At 24.1% G+C, this 20,641-nt stretch overlaps 2 protein-coding genes across 2 annotated transcripts in view; one reads left to right on the forward strand and one right to left on the reverse strand.

Annotated features, from left to right (window-relative positions):
* Window positions 1-1,221: 1,221 nt before the first annotated feature.
* On the reverse strand, window positions 1,222-2,151 carry LOC129605570 (transmembrane protein 70 homolog, mitochondrial). The gene is made up of 3 exons (XM_055515415.1): window positions 1,764-2,151; window positions 1,532-1,701; window positions 1,222-1,461 (listed from the first exon to the last, which is right to left on the reverse strand). The coding sequence occupies exons 1-3, from the start codon at window positions 2,029-2,031 to the stop codon at window positions 1,243-1,245; spliced, it is 657 nt and encodes a 218-aa protein (XP_055371390.1). The 5' UTR covers window positions 2,032-2,151; the 3' UTR covers window positions 1,222-1,242.
* Window positions 2,152-3,436: 1,285 nt separating this feature from the next.
* The window catches only part of LOC129605370 (inhibitor of growth protein 1 homolog), a 46,470-nt gene continuing 29,265 nt past the window's right edge, over window positions 3,437-20,641 (forward strand). The window contains exons 1-2 of the mRNA XM_055515083.1: window positions 3,437-3,868; window positions 7,836-9,362. Of these exons, the coding sequence (XP_055371058.1) occupies window positions 9,295-9,362 (68 nt within the window). The 5' untranslated portion in view covers window positions 3,437-3,868; window positions 7,836-9,294. The remainder of the gene's footprint in view (window positions 3,869-7,835; window positions 9,363-20,641) is intronic.

Raw genomic sequence — 20,641 nt, forward strand, 5'->3', positions numbered from 1 at the left:
TTTTAAATTTATGAATTGCTCCTATTTTAGCTTGTGTTGAAATAGTAGAAAATTTCAATTAGAAAAAAATCTTTTTTTAATTCAAAATAAAATAAAAAAAATTAAATTTATTATAGAAATTTTAACGGAAACAATTAAATTATAAAAGAATATTTTTATTAAATAAATAATACAAAACAAAAACAAAATTTTTAGCGAATTTTAATTATTAAAGATTGAATGATTCAGACAACCATTTGGACAACATCAAAGAATTTTAAATCAATAATCTGAATTGCTTTATTTAAAAATTAGGGCCTGCGATCTTTCACATAAATATTTTCCTATAATTATAACTAAATAATTAAAATTGAAGATGAACAAGTTGTAGATACAAGAGGGTTTGCGAGGCTTGATAATTTCATTCCAAATAACAAAAAACAATAAATTTTTGTTTTATGCACAAAAATTTTAATATTTTTCTTGCCGAAACCGATAAATTAATATTTATCGGTTCTAGGCTAGGTCAGTTTACATTTTCTCTGATTAGTATGAAAAAATTATGTATATTAAAAATAATTTCAAACAAAACAAAGAGTATATTAAATTTGGGGTTTTTTGATAATTCAGATATGCACTTAAAATGGGAACTTAGATGTCAAAAATCTTTTTTTGCATAATTACAAATCTACGAGGAACTCATCACATAATTTACTTTTTCAGATTTTTAATGTCTTACATTTTTCTATGTAATTTTTTCCAAACACATTTTATGTTTTCGTAGCGTTTAAAAAATGTTTTAGAACTTTGAACATGCCACGATTTTTGAACGTAATTCTTCTAAAGAAAAGATTTGTTGAATATGTTACATTTCAAAATTTCGTAGTTTTAATTTATCCAACGTACTTTACATTAGGATCTAAATTAAAAATTTTCGAGAATTCCCTTTCGGAACACAAATATCATTGTATTAATACGCTCTGGGACCCTTAAATAAATTTCGTTAGGTCTACATGCATTTCATTTCCAAGTCTACATGCATAGTGTCATAAAATTCCTACTCAAACATAAAATGATGAATATCCATTTATTTGTTACCTATTCCGCTCGCATACATACTTGAATTAGCAACCAATCACTCGTTCAGTTTTTTTCAAGACTGCAAAATGTAAGGAAAAACTGTTCAAAAACCAATTTATATAAAAATCAATCAAAGACGAAGTAATTTTCAATAACTTTACTTGTACACTTTTTCCTATCAATTTATTTATTTTCCTCAATCCTTTCTTTTTTATTAAGTTGATCTAATTCTTTAAATTCAAGTTTGAAATCTATTGGCTTGTCATAACCCATTATTCTAACATAATGATCTGGTTCAGTAAACTGAGATGGATCTAAGAAAAGTGATGTTTTTCCAACTTGTATTGAAGTAAACATTCCAGGTACTTCGGGAACTTTAACATCATCAACTTTAAATTTTGTCTAAAAAATATATCGAATGTTATCAAGATATGTACTTAAAATATATTAAGAAAATTTATGATTGCGTTACCTCCAATTTTTGTAAAAACAGTGAAATAGTATTCGCTGTATACTCATCTCTATTGAGATCGTAAAATAACTCCGTTACATAATTTCTTGTAATTATATGTAACAGGAAAGGTGTGACAAAAGTAAAAAATCCAGCAAAACCACATAAAAATATTGCCATACCCGTACCACCTAAAATTTTGTAATTATATTTCGGTGTTCACAAATTGTTTAATCTTCGGGCGATAACTAACCTATTTTAGTTCCTTGCTCTAATAATACGGGTTGTGCTAATAAACCAGTTAAACTTGTTGTTAATGAAAATACTTTAACAGCTTTCATCCGAGGTGTTAAACTTCCATAATATACTTTAATTTGTCGTGTTTCATTTTTTGTTGTCTGACTAGAGAATTTATTAAATCCTAGATATGAATTTATCAATATGTTTTTATGAAAATTTTGGTTATTTAAAGAACATATTTTAGGTTTCGCAGCTAAATAAGCGACCCTGAGTACGTTCATTTTGTAATAATATATTTTTTTTCTTGCAGCTTAGTTACGACATAGATGGAATAGTCTTGAGGAAATTAATTTAAAAACAAAACAACAGCTGTTCTACATGTGATATTATATTGTGAATATGACAACAATGAAACGGTCAAAAAAGCTGTCAAATGTCAAATACGTTTACATAAGTCGATTTGTCGTTTATAACTTCAGCACTATTAAAAAGTACTTTTTACAAGTGTTTTTGTTTTTAAATTAAATCACAACTTATTCACATTTTTTAGATCAATTCTCAATTTATTTCGACCACAATATTTTGTTGAATTAAAAGTTCTTAAATTAGTTTAATTTCAGTGTCACATTATTCAAAATTTTCATCTGTTTTCATTTCATTCGAATCTTAATATTGCACGAGTTTAATATCAAACTTCAATCTTTCCATCTAATAAATTTTAATATTAGAAAACTTTTTTTATTTTCAAATAAGTATTGCCACTCAATTATTTTTCGCTAGTACATATTAACTTTATAACAAATTATATGTCGGTTTTTTGCTTCAACAGTTACATAACTCAAATAATGCGATTTCTGAGTAATTTATACAAAATAAGAATTTAAAATATTTTTTTTTTGTACAAAGTTGTTGCTTGCAATAAAATATAATGTTACGACTTGCAATATTGTATAATAATGTAAATGAACATATAATGCTTGCAATAATGTTACGACGAAAAAATTGTATTAACTTTTACATTTCAATATTTGTTTTTATTAAAAATGCAAATTTTGAGTTATGTCAGTGCTGCCACACTGAATATGTTCATCTGTTTATATACTTTCCGAAATGTTTCCAATTATTATACTTAAGATTTTATTATAATTTAAATTCATTGTAATAGTTTGTAATATTAAGTAAAACTTATTTTTCATAAACATCGGGAAAATACTAAATTTTTGAACGGTAAAAATACGTAAATCTAAAATCAGTTGTTTTTCAACTTTGAACCGAAAACTTTTCTTACTTACAGCCTTCTAACGTCTACATATTTCTTTCATTTGGTTATTTATCACATTTGGTAATTTTAGCACAATTGTAATCATTCGTACCACTAAAAATATTACGCAATATATCAAAAATTACAAATCATATTTACAAGTTAGACAACCTACATTTTTCATCAAATGTCAAATTTATCGTTAAAAAAATTCTTTTTTTTTCCCCTTAAAATATTTGTTTTGATTTTTCTTTGACACTGTTTTTTTGTTATTGTAGAAATGTGAGAGTTTCTAAGAGTAGAAAAAAAAGCAATGTATTTATTTTTGTAATATTTGAGCAACAAAGAAAAGTTTTTTTTTTTTTTTTTTGAAAAGAAAAATTGAAAATGAAAAGAAAAAGAGAAAATAAAAATTGTGCAAAATTAAAAAACAACAAAACAAATTGTTTAGCTTCTCTAGCATAAAAAAAATTTTTTTGTGTGCTTGCTAAATGCTAGTTTATATTGAACAGTCGTATCGTATATCGGTAAATAATTAAATGCGAGTCTAAAAAAGTAGAAATTTTATTTTGTTTTTGCGTAATAAGAAATTATCGAGGAATTTTTATAATAATAAATTTTAATATTCGAAATTGAAAAACAAAGCAAAGAAATTTTAGAAAATTGAATGCAAATAATAAAAAAGTTTTCAATAAACATTTCACAAATTTACATTAAATAGAATAAAGAAATATAAAAAAAAAATTTGTATGTTGGTATGTAAAATATACCTACATACCTAGGAAGTGAATTTCTCATAAAAGAGGAGCAAATCAAAATATTTTATAACCTAATTTTTTAACATTTTAGATGCAGAGGTAAGAATTTATTCCTCACATACTTACAATACATCTAGATCAGCCTTTTAAATCAGTACCTATGCCTGAGAACTTTAAATTTATTCTATGGGTATTTGAATCAAGAAATGTTTTTCCTATATTTTTCTAATGAAAACCCATTCAATCTATGAAGATAATTTACAGTTACCTACACCAACAAGCCACGAATAACAAGACAAAATAATTGTTCACAGACTTTGCGCAATAAATATTAAATTTTTGTTTAAATAATCTGATCTAAATTGTGAATTTTTGCATTTTAATCAGTCAAATATGTCAGAAGAAGAATATTTTAATCACATAATAATTGTGAATGCAGGAGGTACTTGGACCTACCAATTTAATTTTCACTTGAGTTAATAAATTTATTTTTTGTTTTGTAAAGGAAAATTTCTTTCTTTTAAAATTTTGCTTTAATTATATAGGTATGCATATATGTTAGTATATATGTACATATGTATATCAAGGAATTTGCCAATTCAAATACTCTATTTAAAATTTTCAAATTGCGTTCTATTTTATACACATTTAAAAAAAATCTATTTTGTATTCTTATGTAGGTACCTGCCTACCTATACCTATTTATCTAGCTGGCTAGGTATTCATACATATAGATCCATATGTATTTATAAATAGCTATCAATTAAGTTTTGGAAATTTTTTGTTATCAAAAATTTGATGAGAAAAATAATTCTTTTGTATGTAGGTAGGTAAACTCACCAAGTTAAGTAGGAAATTGCTTACTTATTTTAACTAAAAAGATAGGTACTTATTACCTAACTACCTACATATTTATATATATTTCCAATTATTAAAAAAAATCCATTCACAGGAGTTTATTTTGAAAAATCGCAATAAAATATTGATAAAGCGAAAACGTTTACTTACCTACATCAGTTTGGTTCCTATACAAAATATTTTATATTTTTAGAATTACGCTATATTTAATATATTTTATGTTTTTATTTCATTTTTGGCATAGGCTAATTCAGAAAATTTTTTGTATATTTTAAAATATTTGACTTCTTGTATTCCGTAATTTCAACTTTAATTGAATGGGAAAATAGAAAACACAAATTAGAAAAAAAAAAATATTGCGAAGAATTTTTGAAACAGAAAAGATGAAAGAAACATTTCTAGATGTAAGTACAAAGGAAAGAAGATTTTCTTTGAATTGCATAGGAAAAACTAGTGCAAATACGTATGTACATGCATAGATAAATAAATAGATAGATAGAAATGGAGAAATAGGCGGCATTATTATTAAGCACGAAAGCAATTTATTTAAATTTTCGCAAAATATTCTACAAAATAACAAATTAGATATTGTTTTTGAATAAATATTAAAATGAATACGGTTCATTTAATTGGAATGATTAATATACTTTAAATAAAATGCACCTTCCAACCTGCAGAAGTATTCAGTATAAGAGGCCTGCTCATTTAGAGTAGAATATCTAGAGAGAGCTACAACGACTCGACTTTTGTATTCTTGCCTTAAATTGGTTTTAAATTAGAATATTAGTTTTATCTTAAAATTTTCGAATATTTGCCATTAACTGAACACGATTGCTGATTTAAATAAAATAAGAGATTATGCCTTTCTATTGTTTGTATTAAATTTATTCATGAGTTCTCATGCTCTTATTTTAACAAAACGTTAATGATAAAATCTTTGATTAAAAGAAAATCGAAAAAACATGCTGTTTTCTCAAATCCATGAAAAACATACATACATACATAAGTACCTAATAAAATATAAATATTTGTGATATTTGCGTTATTCTTTATGTCTCATCATAATCTTATTTAATAAAGGATGTAGGTTCACATTTATGTATTTTATAATAATATCTACATATGTACATAACAATTTTAATATTCTTGAAATTTGGCATAACATTTTGTTTACACACATTCTCTTTTTATTTTCAACAAGTTAAATATTAAAACGCAATATACAATGTACTAACTTACACACATTCATATATACATATGATTAAGTGAAAATATTTATGTAATCATGCTTATATACAGGGCGATTTAACATAAAAATGTATTTGTCAAAAGCTTTCAGAATTATTATGCGTAAGGCATTGAAACAATAAAAAAAAAAAAAACGAGCTTCGTCATTTCTTGTTAACTGATTTCAATTTCATTCAGAAATTTTCTGAGGAAATGAGAAAATTTTATTTTTACATATAAGATGTTTTCAAGTTTTGTTGGAAATTGCTTGTACATAAATATGTATGTATGTACATAGACACAGCACTTATGATACAATAGTATTAATAAATTTATTTAATATATTTATGAGTAGATCATATTGTCTTATGAGATAATCTTGCTTGATTCTACACCTCATCTTGATTTTTAAACTAATAGAAAGAGATGAAAGTTTGTAATAATTGAAGAGAGCTTATCGACATGTTGATTAGCGTAGAATTAAAGATTCAGTTCATTGACACTGTTTTCACCTTACTATCAAAATTTATGAATTTCCGATTTTTGTTTTTTTTCTTAAAATTTATGTTAGATTAACTTGAACTAAATTAAATTCTAAGTAGTGCCATGATTATAAGGGTTTTCCTTTAGCTTTTATTTTTTCTCTCCGTTTTTGTTGTCATTTTTTCTTTCGTTTTATTACTCTTTAACATTACCTAAGTAAGCACCTATTTCAACAAGTTGTTCTTGTAACACTACCAAATAAAAGTGCTAAGATTGAGTAAAACAAAAAGAAATTAGAGAAATTCTTTTGGTTTTGCTGATCGCAATCTTTTTTTGTGTTTTTTTTTTTATGTCATTGATTCTTATTACATTTTTATGAGCAATTTTTTTTCTGCATATGCGGCTACTTATATATATATGTATATGTATATATATGTACGTATATATATGTATATATATAAATATATGTTGCAAACTTTCTTACATTTTTAAGAATTTCTACAAAATTTTATTGCGCAAAGTCTAATGTTATATGCTTAACATTGGACAATCAGACAAATTAACATAGTATTGCCAGAATAAAAAAAATAATTTATAGATTTGCAACCATTCGTATCGTAAAGAAAGTATTTTTTTTTCTAAAATTTATCACTAAAATTTGATTTCAAACGAATAAGAATAGTGCCGGTTTTAGTCTTGTGTCGTCTAAATAATTTTGGCTAGAGTTGGAATTTTTTACATAAACATTTATTTTAAAAAATTCTAGGGCTACATTCAAGTTAATTTTACTTGTTAAAAAAATTTAATAAATAAGTTTATAGTCTTATTTTTTCAGTCACTTCTCTTAACTATTTTTAAGTCAGAATTTTCATTTTTTAAAATGTTCCAACAGGATTACTTAGTTTTTTAATTGAATATTTTGATTTTCTCCTACAAAAATATTAATTATATGTATGTAAAAAATTATAAAATATTCTGATACATAGTTTGGTAAATAGTCTGTAATACTCACAGTATATTTGCAATTATTGTTTGACTACTCATTTTTATTCAATTAGATTATGTTAAAGAGTCTGAATATGCAACTTTATGATTGCATCTAATTGGTTTTGTAATTGTTTACAAAAAATTTTGTCTTAACTTTTAGTTGACCCAATTGATTTGTATTGTCCCAGCAGTTTAGTTACTCGCAAAATATAATCAAAATACATGTTCATGCGAGTAGTAATTGCAGAATTTACTTTCTTTTCTACCGGCTAAAAATTGAATGTATTTAAATACAATCTGGCAATACTTTTATAAAAAAAATTTTAATAGCTTGAAACACTACATTTTTCACAACGTTATTTCTTTTTTATCATACGTGCATCAAGTATGTATGCATGTTTTTATATATAAAAATGTAGTTTTTTTTTTCAATGTCTCAACGAAATTTATTCTTTCTCTCATACTCATACAGTTTTTTTTTTGTTTTTTTTTTACTTTTCTTATTTATCAGAAAAAACAGCAACAACAACAAAAAGTGAAGCAAAAACTTGATGGAAAAATGATTTTTCATTGAATGAAAAACGACAAAAAAAAATAAAAACCAAAAATCTATCAACACAACAAAATTTTTCTTTTTTGTTATGAGACGTAAAAGAAACGTTAACGTTAATGAACAGATGAATAATTGAAAAACAAAAAAAGAACAAAAACTGAAAAAAAATAATAACAATAATAATAAAAATAGAAAATAGAGAAAAATATAAAAACAAAAGAAGAAAAGTGTCCGTTTACCCCCGCAAAGAAAACACATTTTTTTGTCACACAAAAGACAAAAAAGAAAAACAAAAACAAAAAAAAATTATTTCGAAAATATTTTCATCGCACACAATAGTGCTGTGCTGAGGTGGTGAGTGAAAAAATAAAAGGAAGAAGAGAAAACAGAAAAAAACACATGTATAAAAACAACAATTAAAATATTCAACATTAAAAACAATAACAACAACAACAAAATACAGAAATAAAATCAAAACAAAATTTTCCTTAATTGAGAGAGAAAATTTCCTTAAGTGAAATTTTGTTCGTAAAATAATGTGAAAAAAAAAATTGAATAAGAAGACAAGGAGAAGAAGTTGGGGGGTGTAAAAAAAAAACAATCAAAAATATTTTTCATTATTTTTATTCGGTTGTTTGTGTACGTGTATGTGCGGTTTTCTTTATTTTCATATTTTTTAATTTGACATAATAGCAGTGCTATTTTCATTTTTTATTTTCATTTTTTTTTGTTTCGTTGAAAATTTCGAATAAATCATAAAAGATTTTGGTTTTTAAAAAATGATTTAGAATTTTTAAATTTTAATGCACATTTAAAATTTAAAATTTCATATAAAGAAGGTGTTTGTTTGTTTATATATGTTTAAAACATATGGGTATGTACACGCATACTAGACAAACATACATACGTATACAATAAATATAATAACATAATTTATATGCATAAAGAGAAAGATTTTTAAGTGATAAAAATACAAAATCAAAATAATAAAAACGACTCATCAATTTCTGGCTGGCTGACTGTTCTGACTGACTGTTCTTTAACTCCGTCGAAATTTTTTGTAGACAACGCATTTATTTTAAAAATATCAAAAAGAAAATAAAAGAAGAATTTATTTTTATCCTTTTACGTTGTTTTTTTTTTTTTCATTTTTGGAAAACTTTTTTCCTTATGTGTGTGCGTTTTTTTATTCTTTAACTAAAATTTATTTTTAATCGAATGTTATTGTACAAAAAGTTAATAAACAAAGAGTGGTATTAATAAATATTTTTTTAAATAAAAAAATATTAAAAAAAAAAAAGAAATAAAGGGGGTCAGAAGGAGAGAAAAATTAAAAAAAAAAATTAAAATTAAAAATTTTTAATATTATTAAAAATAAATTATTAAAGGAAAACAACAAAGCAAACAAAAAACGAAAATGTCTAAAAATACCAAAGTTTTAACGTGTACAGCGATCTCAATTGGAATAACTATGCTTGTAACATGGTAAGTAATATTTTAATTTTCTAAAAATATTATAAAAAATCTTTAACAAAAAAAAAATTATTTTCTATTAAGAATTCTGACAAGAACAAAAAAAGGGGGCGTGGGACTAAAAGAGTTTTAACAAAAGTTAAATGCAAAAATTACCATTTTTACATACATATGTCAAAAATCAAAACATTTTACTCAATTTTCTCTTAAAGAACAACACATTATTTTACGATATAAGTAGAATTATTTTACGATATAAGTAGAATTATAAGTAAAAAATTAATTTACGATATAAGTAGATTTTTCGAAAATCTCAATTAATAATTGGTCAGTTGAGTTAACGTTAAAATTCAACTAAGTAAAGGCCCATGGGTATTTTAATTTAAGACATTCAAGTGTTTATTTAAATTAAGACTTTAAACTGTAATTGACGTGCAACTGCAAGCCGAGATTTAATATTCTTAAGTACATATTAATGTAAGTACTGTTAATGTATATTTAAGTAAAATAAATAATTTTTTTAATTTTTCATTATGTTAGGTCTTTTAAAAGTCACGGCTTAATGTTGTTATAAAATAAGGCATGCATATCGTAGTAAAATTTTTGAGGTTGTCTTAGGAAATTCAAAATTTTGAAAGATATATTCAAACATTATAACACAGTGGACAAAAATTGAGTTGCCTAATAGAGTTGGAACAATTACAAGGCTGAAACACAACTACAAAATATAGAATAAGTATTGCAATATTTACAAAGATCTTTAAAAGACATACTTGTATGTATAAATAACAAATCAGAAATTGTAGATTATAATATTACTTTTCAATAATCTATATTGTTATTTTCCACTTTAAAAGTGTTTTCTTCATTAAAGAATAAAAAAAATTGAGATTTTTGCAATTTTTTCCATAAGTATAAGTATATAGAAAAAAAAATTATAAATGCCTAAGGCCTTCAATTAAGGATATCTCATTATTTTTTGAATAATCAATTACAAAATGTGATGTGGTCAGCATATAACCAATCACCAGATGTACTTATTTAATATTTCTTTTAAGAGTTTCTCACTTGATATATTGAAAATTCGAACACAAATACTTAAGTATAAAAAATTAAGAGAAACTTTTAAACTCCTATCGAGTAGCCAAGTTATAGCTAAAAATTGAGCAGTAGAAATATCCGTTTCAATTATAAATTATTTTAAAAATTCAGATCGTTAATTGAAATAAGCTCTTTTGAATTTCTAAAGCACAGAAAGCAGCACTTCTTTTAAAAATGGAATACTTAAATCGAAATTCTATGCGAAAACTGCACTTCCTTTCATTATATTCAATGAAATCGTCAATGATCTGATTTGATTGAGGAATAAAATAAATCAAATAAAATTAGTGCTTTATATAGATATAAAAAAAATTTTAAAGTTCTTTAGATCTGTTTTTGTCCTATACTTTTTAATGTTTTCAAAACTGTTGCATTCATTTATCATTCTCGTTTATCATCAACACTTCGTTATGAACACAACAATAACAATAATCCTTTGAATATATTTACATACTGTTACACATATTAATTAAAGTATTTAAAATATAAGTATATGTGAGTATGTTTAACGTATAATAACCTTGTTTACCCCACATTATAAATTACGTATTTAATAACCTTGTCTATATTGTGGATCAAAAAAAAAGAAGAATAACAATAATGCAAAAACAAAAATTCCTCTCGGCTACTTAATTTTTTGCAAATTTTAAATAAACGTTGTTCCATCTAATATTAAGTCCCAACATGTAGAAAATACGACTTATGAAGGGGATGATAATAAATGAGATAATAAACGTTGTTCATACAATTATAATTCTTATTTTAATATTTTTAAATAATTTCCAAATATTTTTACTCCATACTCCAAATTTCATATAGAGTTCAAATTACGCCTCTTCTCGTGCAAATACAAAACTAAACTTCTTTATTACTTATGCTTAGTTATATGTTCAATATAAAAATAACTAGGTTCAATGTTATAGCGTGAGTAGGTGGAAAAGAAATAAAAACCGGTATTTGTGCAGCAATAACAATTAAACAGGTGTTAATGAACTCAATAAAACAAAAATTTTCAAATTAGTTTGAAACACAAGGACTAAGCAACCCAATTTTTTTTTATTACATTTGCATTTAACTTACTTTTTTTTATGCCCGGAGTTATATCCGAAATTGTTACTATTTTTACTTTATTGAAAGCGTGAATTATGAATGAATTCATCATACCAATTTAAAATTTTCACCCCATCGACACACTCATATATATATTATATTTATATGTACGTGAAAGCCTATTTAATATAATAAATTTGTTTTTTAAAATTAATTTTACCTCATTGACTTTGTATCCTTCCTTTAATTTCTATTCAAGGTTAATATTTTTCATATATTTATATACATACACACTTATATATTCTTCAACATTTTAATACACACACTTACATACAAACAAAAACTCATTATATACTTAAATACTCATACTGTATATTTTTATATTTACGTGCTATAAGTGCCATAACACTAGTGTATATACGTATGTGCAAGAACCTTGAAAAATAAAATAAAATAAAACAAAAAATTTCCTTTGTTATTGTTTTTAGAAAATTTTTTAATGTTATTTTGTATTTTTATTTATAATTTTTTTTAAAAGGATATTAAAAAAAATAAAAAGAAAAACAAAAGAAGAGAAAAATTATTCTCTTGTGAATTTCCTTTATTTTATCATTGAATTCGAAATTTTTTGTTTTTATCATTGAGAGTAGTTTTCCATATGTATGTATGGTTATAACGAAAATTATACTCATTTACATAAATTGTGTTGAGATTTTTATTCATAAAGTATATTAGAATTTAATCAAAATGGCTTACTTATGTAGATGTGAAATAAGTAAATTATTAGCCTTAAAAAAGCATCACCATTTACAAATTTTAGAAATAAAGTCATTTTATTAACGATTTCTCCGACATTCAATATTGCTTCGTATATTGCCGCTTCGACATACCCAACCGAAATCGAGTTGCAATGCCATCTATTTTTGACAATGCAAATCTTGTATAAAACATCAGAAACAAGGAAAAAATGAAAAACATAATTTGATTTTTCCAAAAACAAATACTAGGAATTAAAAGTTGAGAATCTGTTGCGAGTAATGTCAAATTAACATTTTATTAATTTACTGGTAAATTTCAAGACTAATTACAAGTAAGGCTTCCTATATGGTACTTGGTTGAAAATTTTTAAAAATATATCAATTTTTCAATGTCACAATAAAATACACAAACCTAAAATATATTATTATCCTCTCAATTTGATATTCACCGGATGATATAATCAAATGATTTTAAACTTTTAATATAGTGCGTTTATGTGGGTGTAAAATTTTGTAGTCACAATCAAATAATAGTGGTTCGTACCAAAACAGTAATATGTATGCGTATTTAACCATTGATTATTATGGTTTAACTACCAAAAATAGATGAGCCATTCTTAATATTGTATTTCAAGAAACTCCATTATAATTCTGTAATCGTTGTACTCGTTTACTATTTTAATATTTTTTTTTTTGTTGAAAGCTCTTTTTTAAAATCAATTCTATTTAAAATAATTTTTAAATAAATACCTAGAACTTACACACTTACTTAATAATACTTACTCAATAATTTATAAGCAATTATTATTAATTTTTCTAAGCTATTAATAAACAAATTTAATATATAAAATAGAGAATTTACAAAGAACGTTGGTATTTTTATAAATTTTATTAAGGCTTACATGTACAGATTTATGAAAATACCAATATGATTTTTCTGTAATACATTTGCTCGAATAGATTTAATTAACAATGACTAATACTCAATTAAACGTATTTAAAAGTATGTACTTACTTATACATTATTAATTTAAAAAGAAAGAAAAAATAATTTTATGAAAAATTTTATTTAAATCACGTTCGATAGAAATAAATCGTAGAAAAACAATTCGAAAACAGCAAATTTGGCTTAGATATATAAGTAAATGTTTGTAGCAATTTAATTGACAGTATTATGACTTACAAAGTTGACGTTTATCAAATACACATAAAATTATTTATTACGTAATTGACGTAATCGAATAAATTTATTAACCAAGAATAGATTAAAATTATTTTAAAGGTATTATGAAGAAGACAAAATTAAAAATACTTACAATAATTCATACGATAAATTTTTTAAAAAAAAATGAATTATATTGTATGATACGACAGTTTTGTATGATATCGAACATGTTAGAATGAAATTTCATAAAAAACTATTAACAAATAATTCAACTTAAGTTGCTCTCAAAAATTTTGTAGCTATACTTACATATATGATATGTATATCAAAAATTGTGAACTTTACTGTCACTACAGCTGAAATGCTGTTTTACGAGTTTTACAAAGTGCACTTGTTCATAGGATCTAAGATTTGCGATACGATAGATTCTTGTGCGTGGTTGTTGTGCACTATTACCCCAGTTTTACAAATCTAAACATACTTGCATTTATACATACATACCGAAAAAATGAATAATTTCCTGATGAAAACAAAAAATTTCAATATAAAATATTATTTGTGTATTAAAAGTTCAATGACATACTATTTTTCTTTTTTATTAAATAAATGCTTTTCATGATTTATATTTAAAATTAACTTTTGAAATTTTAATAAATAAACTAATAAAAGTTCATTGAAATTTTGTTAAATAAATGTACGAGTACCAAGTGTTATTTATGAAAAATTTTAAATGAAATATTTTCAAATACACATTGTTGTTATTTATTGTGATTTTAAGAGTGAGAGAACGAGAATGAAAACAGATTTTCGGATTTTTAATACCTAAAATAATTTTAACAAAATGCGATATGTGATGGGCGGCAGTGATTTGCGCTACTTATTTAAAGTACTTTTTTTTTTGTAAAAAGCAAATGTGAAAACAATCTTTACACAGCAACATGAAATTTTTTTACAAATTTTCACATAAATATTTTAAATTTTTATAAAATTTTACTTAAGTACCTAAGAGCAATTACACATGATTTAAATTAATGTAGCACTAAATCAAATCGAATTTAAGTAATTAAGTACAAAATTTTAATACTTTAATTCAATTTTTTATAATTGCAATTTATGCAACTTATACTTAAAATCTATAAGTAGGTACTTAACAATTAAATATAAAAGAAAATTCTTAAGGTATTACTTAAATATATTTAAAATAATTTTTAAGAAAAATATTAAATTTTTATGATAATTGATGACATAAAATTGTCAAAAAAAGTAGAACATGAATAAATTATTTATTTTTCCCCATGTAGCCTTTAAATCCCGTAACAAAAATGAATGAAGTGTCATCAACAAAGAAAGCAAATTTTTTTTATTCAATATTTTATTTTATTTAGCTCACTTTTTTTTAAAATCACCGCTTATTCATCCTACATTTTTTTATGAGTTTTTTTATAACATTAACTTCAAAATATCTTGAACAAAATTTAAAATAATTAACTAACGGAATTAATTCAAGCAAAGATTGTTTTAGACTTTAATTTTTGAAGTTTAATAGAACAATAAACTAAATGAATCCTTTTATTCCCAATTAGCAGATATCAGGAAAAATCTTTTTGTACTTCTTTAAAAAACACTTACTAATTTCTTATTTTTGGACGACACATAAAATACTTGTAAAATGGAAAAAAAATTAAAAATTCTCCGAATTCACTGCAAAAATTTGTTTTGCTCAATGGATTTGACACTCAAAACATCTTTAAATGCCTCATTTTTTTGCACCAAAAAACTTTATTTTTTCGCTATAAATTCAAATTTGTTATATAAATTGAAAACTAATTATAGTAACAACCTCTTTACAAATATTTGCCGTGTTTGATTAAAGGCTTTAAGATTCAATACATCAACCCCAGTCTGAAGGGAAAAAAAAGTGTTACCGTATAAAAATTATTTTCCTGAATTATTCATGTTGTAGTAAGAACGACGACGATCTTTCCCATAACTAAATTTTATAGCCATCTAGCGGTTAATTTTGTTTTCAAAATTATTTTCATTTGTTCCATTCTCTTCAGTTTTCATTCCAAATGTCATTACTCACAGATTTTACAGACACATTTAATTACGTTATTTAAGTATGTATATATATATATATGTATAGCATAAAAATCTTATTTTGACTAAATACAAGTAATAAACTTTTAATTATCATATTTGCCTCTAAAAAAGGCATCCAACTGGCCATTTTGTACTATAAATTGGAAAAAAATTAAAGGTGATGAACTAAATCTTGTGAATTCCAATTAAGCTATGAATTTTTTTTATAACTTTTTAAAAAATATTTTCTTTACAAAAGAAATTTAAATAGGCTAATTACATTTTTTATTTACTTAAAATAAAATTTAAAGTACAAATTTTTTTTATTCTTCTCTATTTTTCTTTAATTTTGTGGTTTTTTTCTGTATTCGTACTAATTTTTGGGTGCAAGAAACTCATTTTTATTGCTATCATTAAAATTCACTAAGAAAATTTGTTTATTTTTTTTTCTGTGGTGGATCATCTACAAAATATATGCAATACTTACTCATACATTAACAGTAAATTTAAGCATAATATTTTGCTTTGCTTTTTGTGGGCTCTTGATTCTTAATATAAATCTATGACTGCATAGGGACCATATGTTTAAAAGAAAATATAAAGTGCCATATAACAGATTTATATTGTGTATAACAGAAATTTAAATGAGTAGCAACTGAGGTACAAATATTGCTATTAATGTAGTGAACTGCTTTGTGAATATATAGCCCATGAACAACCTTCTTTAACATTCAAAAATATTTGTGTGAGATCGGTTAATTTACATATTTAAGCAGTAAAATTAATTGCAATTGGTACTATAAACAACAAACGGTCACTCTTACCAATATACTTAAGTTGTTTTTGTTTATTAAGCTTAATTATTTCATATTGCATTGGTTCTTATTTTCGAACAAAATATTTATATTTTTTACGAGTACATTAGACTTGAGGATTTTTTTTTTGATTTTTTTTAAATATTTGCATAACTTTTTAGATATTTGACACCATAGTTTTATGCAGAGCAAAAAAAAATGTATACTTATACTTAGGTATTTAGTTTTTATATACGAATAAGAACCAAAAAATCATTTGGCACGTTGTAAGAGCTGATTACGTGCCAAATACGAATTATTCGTTCGATATTATATAGGTACCTATAGCATTATTTTATTAAATATGCATTAGTTTTTTAGAATTGTATGTTTTTATGTAAGTACATATTGAATTTGAATACTTACGTACCTGCTTATATTGTTCGTTTGAACAAATATATATATATATATCTACAAACATATATATATATATATATTGCAAATTAGGTGGATGTTTATATCAGTGTTAAAATTTACATTATTGTAATTTTTATTGCGTCAATAAAATAGTTAAATTTAACTTTGCTCCTTTTAGAGCAAAAAAAATTTTTGGCTTCCATTCTCTACTTCTGGCCTGTATTTTGAATTTGCCAGTTTTTGTATGAAAATTACAGTAAACAGGGCACAACCGCAGCACATTGTAGAAACGCCAAAAATGTGTTAATTTTTTTTTTTATGCTAAAAATACGAAATCTTACATATTCGCATGTAAATCTTACATAAAATTAAAAGAATGATTGAATTAAGTAATAGAAACCATAAATTCTTAATTCAAAAACTTTAATCATTTGCGAAAATGTTATACAATAATTTTATGCCAAAATATGTTACAATTTATTTAAATCATTTCCAAATACATTATAATTACATTATAATTTAATAATGAATTTCCGAAATTCTTATACAAAAATAAGTATTTCCTCAGCAACTATTTGCTTGAATACTACTTGTGCCATACCATAACCATCCTTTATACAGTTGTAACACACACGTATTCATCGATATAAATACATAATACTCGTATGTCGCATGTGTTTCTAAATATTTATATGTATAATTATTTTTTAAAGAAAATCTAACTTCTCTTTTGTTGCTTGTTAATTGAAAATTCTCTCTATTTTTCTTTTACTAGTTAATTAGGATTTAATTATATTAATGGCATGAAAAATATGCCTATCGACCGGTGTAATAACCTACAAGTGACATTCATTTTACTGAATACAGAAAAAAACAAAGAAGAAAAAAAAGTAATGGGAGTAGTTTTAATGTCAACTAACTTTTCTGATGAATTTCTGATTCATTTATAATTTGATAGATGAAAAAATACAAGAAAATTAAAAAAAGTGGTGGTCGGGTCGTGGTATTAGTAAAAAATGATCGCGTGTTTGAAAATGGCACAAGAAATTTTACATTATTTTTCCATTTTATACAAGTATATATACAAGCACACATACACTTTTGTATACCCATTTACTATTCTTGCGTACAAAATTCAAGTTTTACTTAAAAACAAAAAAAATTCAAGGCGAAAATATTGTGTTTTGCGAAAAAATGCAAAAAAAAAAAATTATAAGTATTAGAAAAAATTTTTAATCTTAAAAATTAATAATGAAGGCGGTGGTGTACTGGTCTATGTTACTTAAGTAAACAACAAATCCATGTATGACCATCCATTAGAATATTATTTTTTTAGCTTTATCAAATAAGTTATGTAAAATAAGCGAATAAGGAGGGTGCATTTATACATTTACATACCTACTTATATTTGCTTACACTTTGCGTCAAAAGTGATTCAACTACCGAAAGTTTAAAATGATTTTATATTTGAAACTTTAATAAATGTCCACAATGGAAAATTGTTAGAACAGAATTTTGTTGTTTAGAATATTAAATCATTTAACGGAATTTGTCACGAGCAAATTATGACATAAGATTGCGCTGAATATTGAGATTTTTCACAGTGTCACCTATGTCGCAAAAAGGATAAATGACATAATAGTGGCACTAGTATGTGTGATTGTGTGTCTGTCTTGGATGTCAGAATATTGTGGAGGTGAAAGACTTGAACGTGCCCTGTCCGTGTCTTATGTGGAAGCAGTAGCACATAATGATGGCCTTCTTTTCGATGCTCCTGGAAACCCTTCCGGCGGGGACCCCTTCCTTACTACTACAAGTACTACTACTATATTAAAAATTAACTGTAGTACAAGAAAAGTAAATTTTTTTAAAGAGTCTTATAATAAATAATTCTATAGTTTCTGTAAATATATAAGTATGGACTCAATTAAAACCTACATATTTTATTTGTAAGTAAATGATATTTCAAAATTTGTTAGTTAATTGATTCTCATTATAAAAAAGAAATGAAGCCATAGAGATCTAAAAATGCCATTGTACTAAAATGAATATTATGGTCTTTAAATGTGTCTGCGGTCATCAATTTTCTGTCTTTTAAATATAATTTGCCTTTAAATACATTTACAATTTACTCACAAATCAAGTTGATTAAATAAGTGAATGTGTATGTGATGTGTATTGAAATGCTTATAATTCGTTTGATTTTAAGTACAAAATGTAAAATGTGTACATATATGTATGTGTGTATGTATGTATGTATGCGAGTAAGTAATTTAAAAAAAAATAATTTTAAAGTAACCTTGACTTTTTTTAAATTTTACTTGTTTATTTCTTCCTTTCACCTAATCAGAAAATAATAAAGCACGTTTTAATTATTTTATATTATTTTGATTAAATAAATAAGCCTATGTGTATGTATGTATGTAAGTAAATGAAGTATATATTCCATAACTCATATACAGTAGGGTAATAAAATCTCTAAATTCATACAAAAGTACACAGTAAAATTGTAAGAGAATATTGCGGGTCCATAAATATTTTTTTTTTAAAAAAACAAAATAAATACTTAAATATTTTTTAAATTGAGAAGGTTTAATGAACTTACCATGATTTTTGAAATTTATTGATCCATAAAATTGTACATTTGAATTAAGTTTTTTCTCTAAATGTCATGGAGTTGTCAATTAGAAATTCTATTATAAGTATTATATATACAGAGGACATTATTGTAGACCTAATTTAGTACAAAATATTTTATAAGCACAAGAAATGTTTTAGTGTTTGAGAACATTGGCAAATGAAAGTTGTGTGGAGTCAGACACCAACGATATTCCTGTCATGTTTAAGAGTTATTTAAACCAAACTTTTATACTGGCACAGTAAGTAAGTGTTATAAATTACTAACACCACTGTTAACTGTTCTTTTAAATTTATTCTTGAATATCAAATGCGGGGATTACCCTAATTATTGTTTTCATTTTATAAAAGATACTTACTTAGAAAAGTATGTAAAAACAGAAATCGTAAAGCAAGTACAAAAAGATTGAAAAGGTACATAAAATGGGCGGAAGATATTTATTTAAGAAAATAAAAACAGTGAGGCAATAATCTGTCTCTAGTTCTTAATCGCTCATAAAATTTACAAATGTGAATACTTATATGTATATGAAAGTAGTATGTAATATTAGGTTGCAATATACAAACCCACAAATTTATTTCAATTTAATATTAAATAGAATATCAAATAGTTTTCCTTTTTTGTTTATTTCTAAAGCAATTATAATTATTTGTAAAAATATAAAATGTCTACAAACAAATAAAAAAGCTTTAAAAAATTTAATTTTTTTCTTGTTTTTAAAGTTGTTGTTCCCTTTATGTTTCTTGTTTTAAACAAATATATATATATGTACGTATATGTATAAGTATAAATTAAAAGGTCATATTTGTCATTTTCGAATGTGTACTCGTTAATGTACGAGTGTATTGACTTTCATATTATGCGTTCTATATGTTATATGTGTATATAACTAATTCTTTCTTAGTGGCGTGTATTTTCAAGAAATTTTTATTATAATAATTTTAAAAATTGAAGAATTCCTATGTAAAATTATATTAAAATTCAACAAGTCTGTTGATTTAATAACGAACATAACTTGTGAAATATTAAAATGACACAATTTGAAAATAAAATAAGCCAAAATCTTAATAATACTTAATATAAGAATTCCATTTGAAAAAAAAAATTTTATAAATAAAGAGGCTACCAAACTGTATCAATGGAACTACAATCAAACCTAGAATAGTATTTTTTGAAAACTTAACAATAAAAAATGGTGAGTTTATGTCATTAAGAAGATGTTAGTTAACTATATACTTAAGAATAATTCGCAGTAAACCAAAGAAATGTATGCAAGAGTATGAAAA

This window comes from Condylostylus longicornis, unplaced genomic scaffold, assembly GCF_029603195.1.
Source record: "Condylostylus longicornis isolate FDR11 unplaced genomic scaffold, ASM2960319v2 ptg000013l, whole genome shotgun sequence".
Classification (NCBI taxonomy): Eukaryota; Metazoa; Arthropoda; class Insecta; order Diptera; family Dolichopodidae; genus Condylostylus; species Condylostylus longicornis.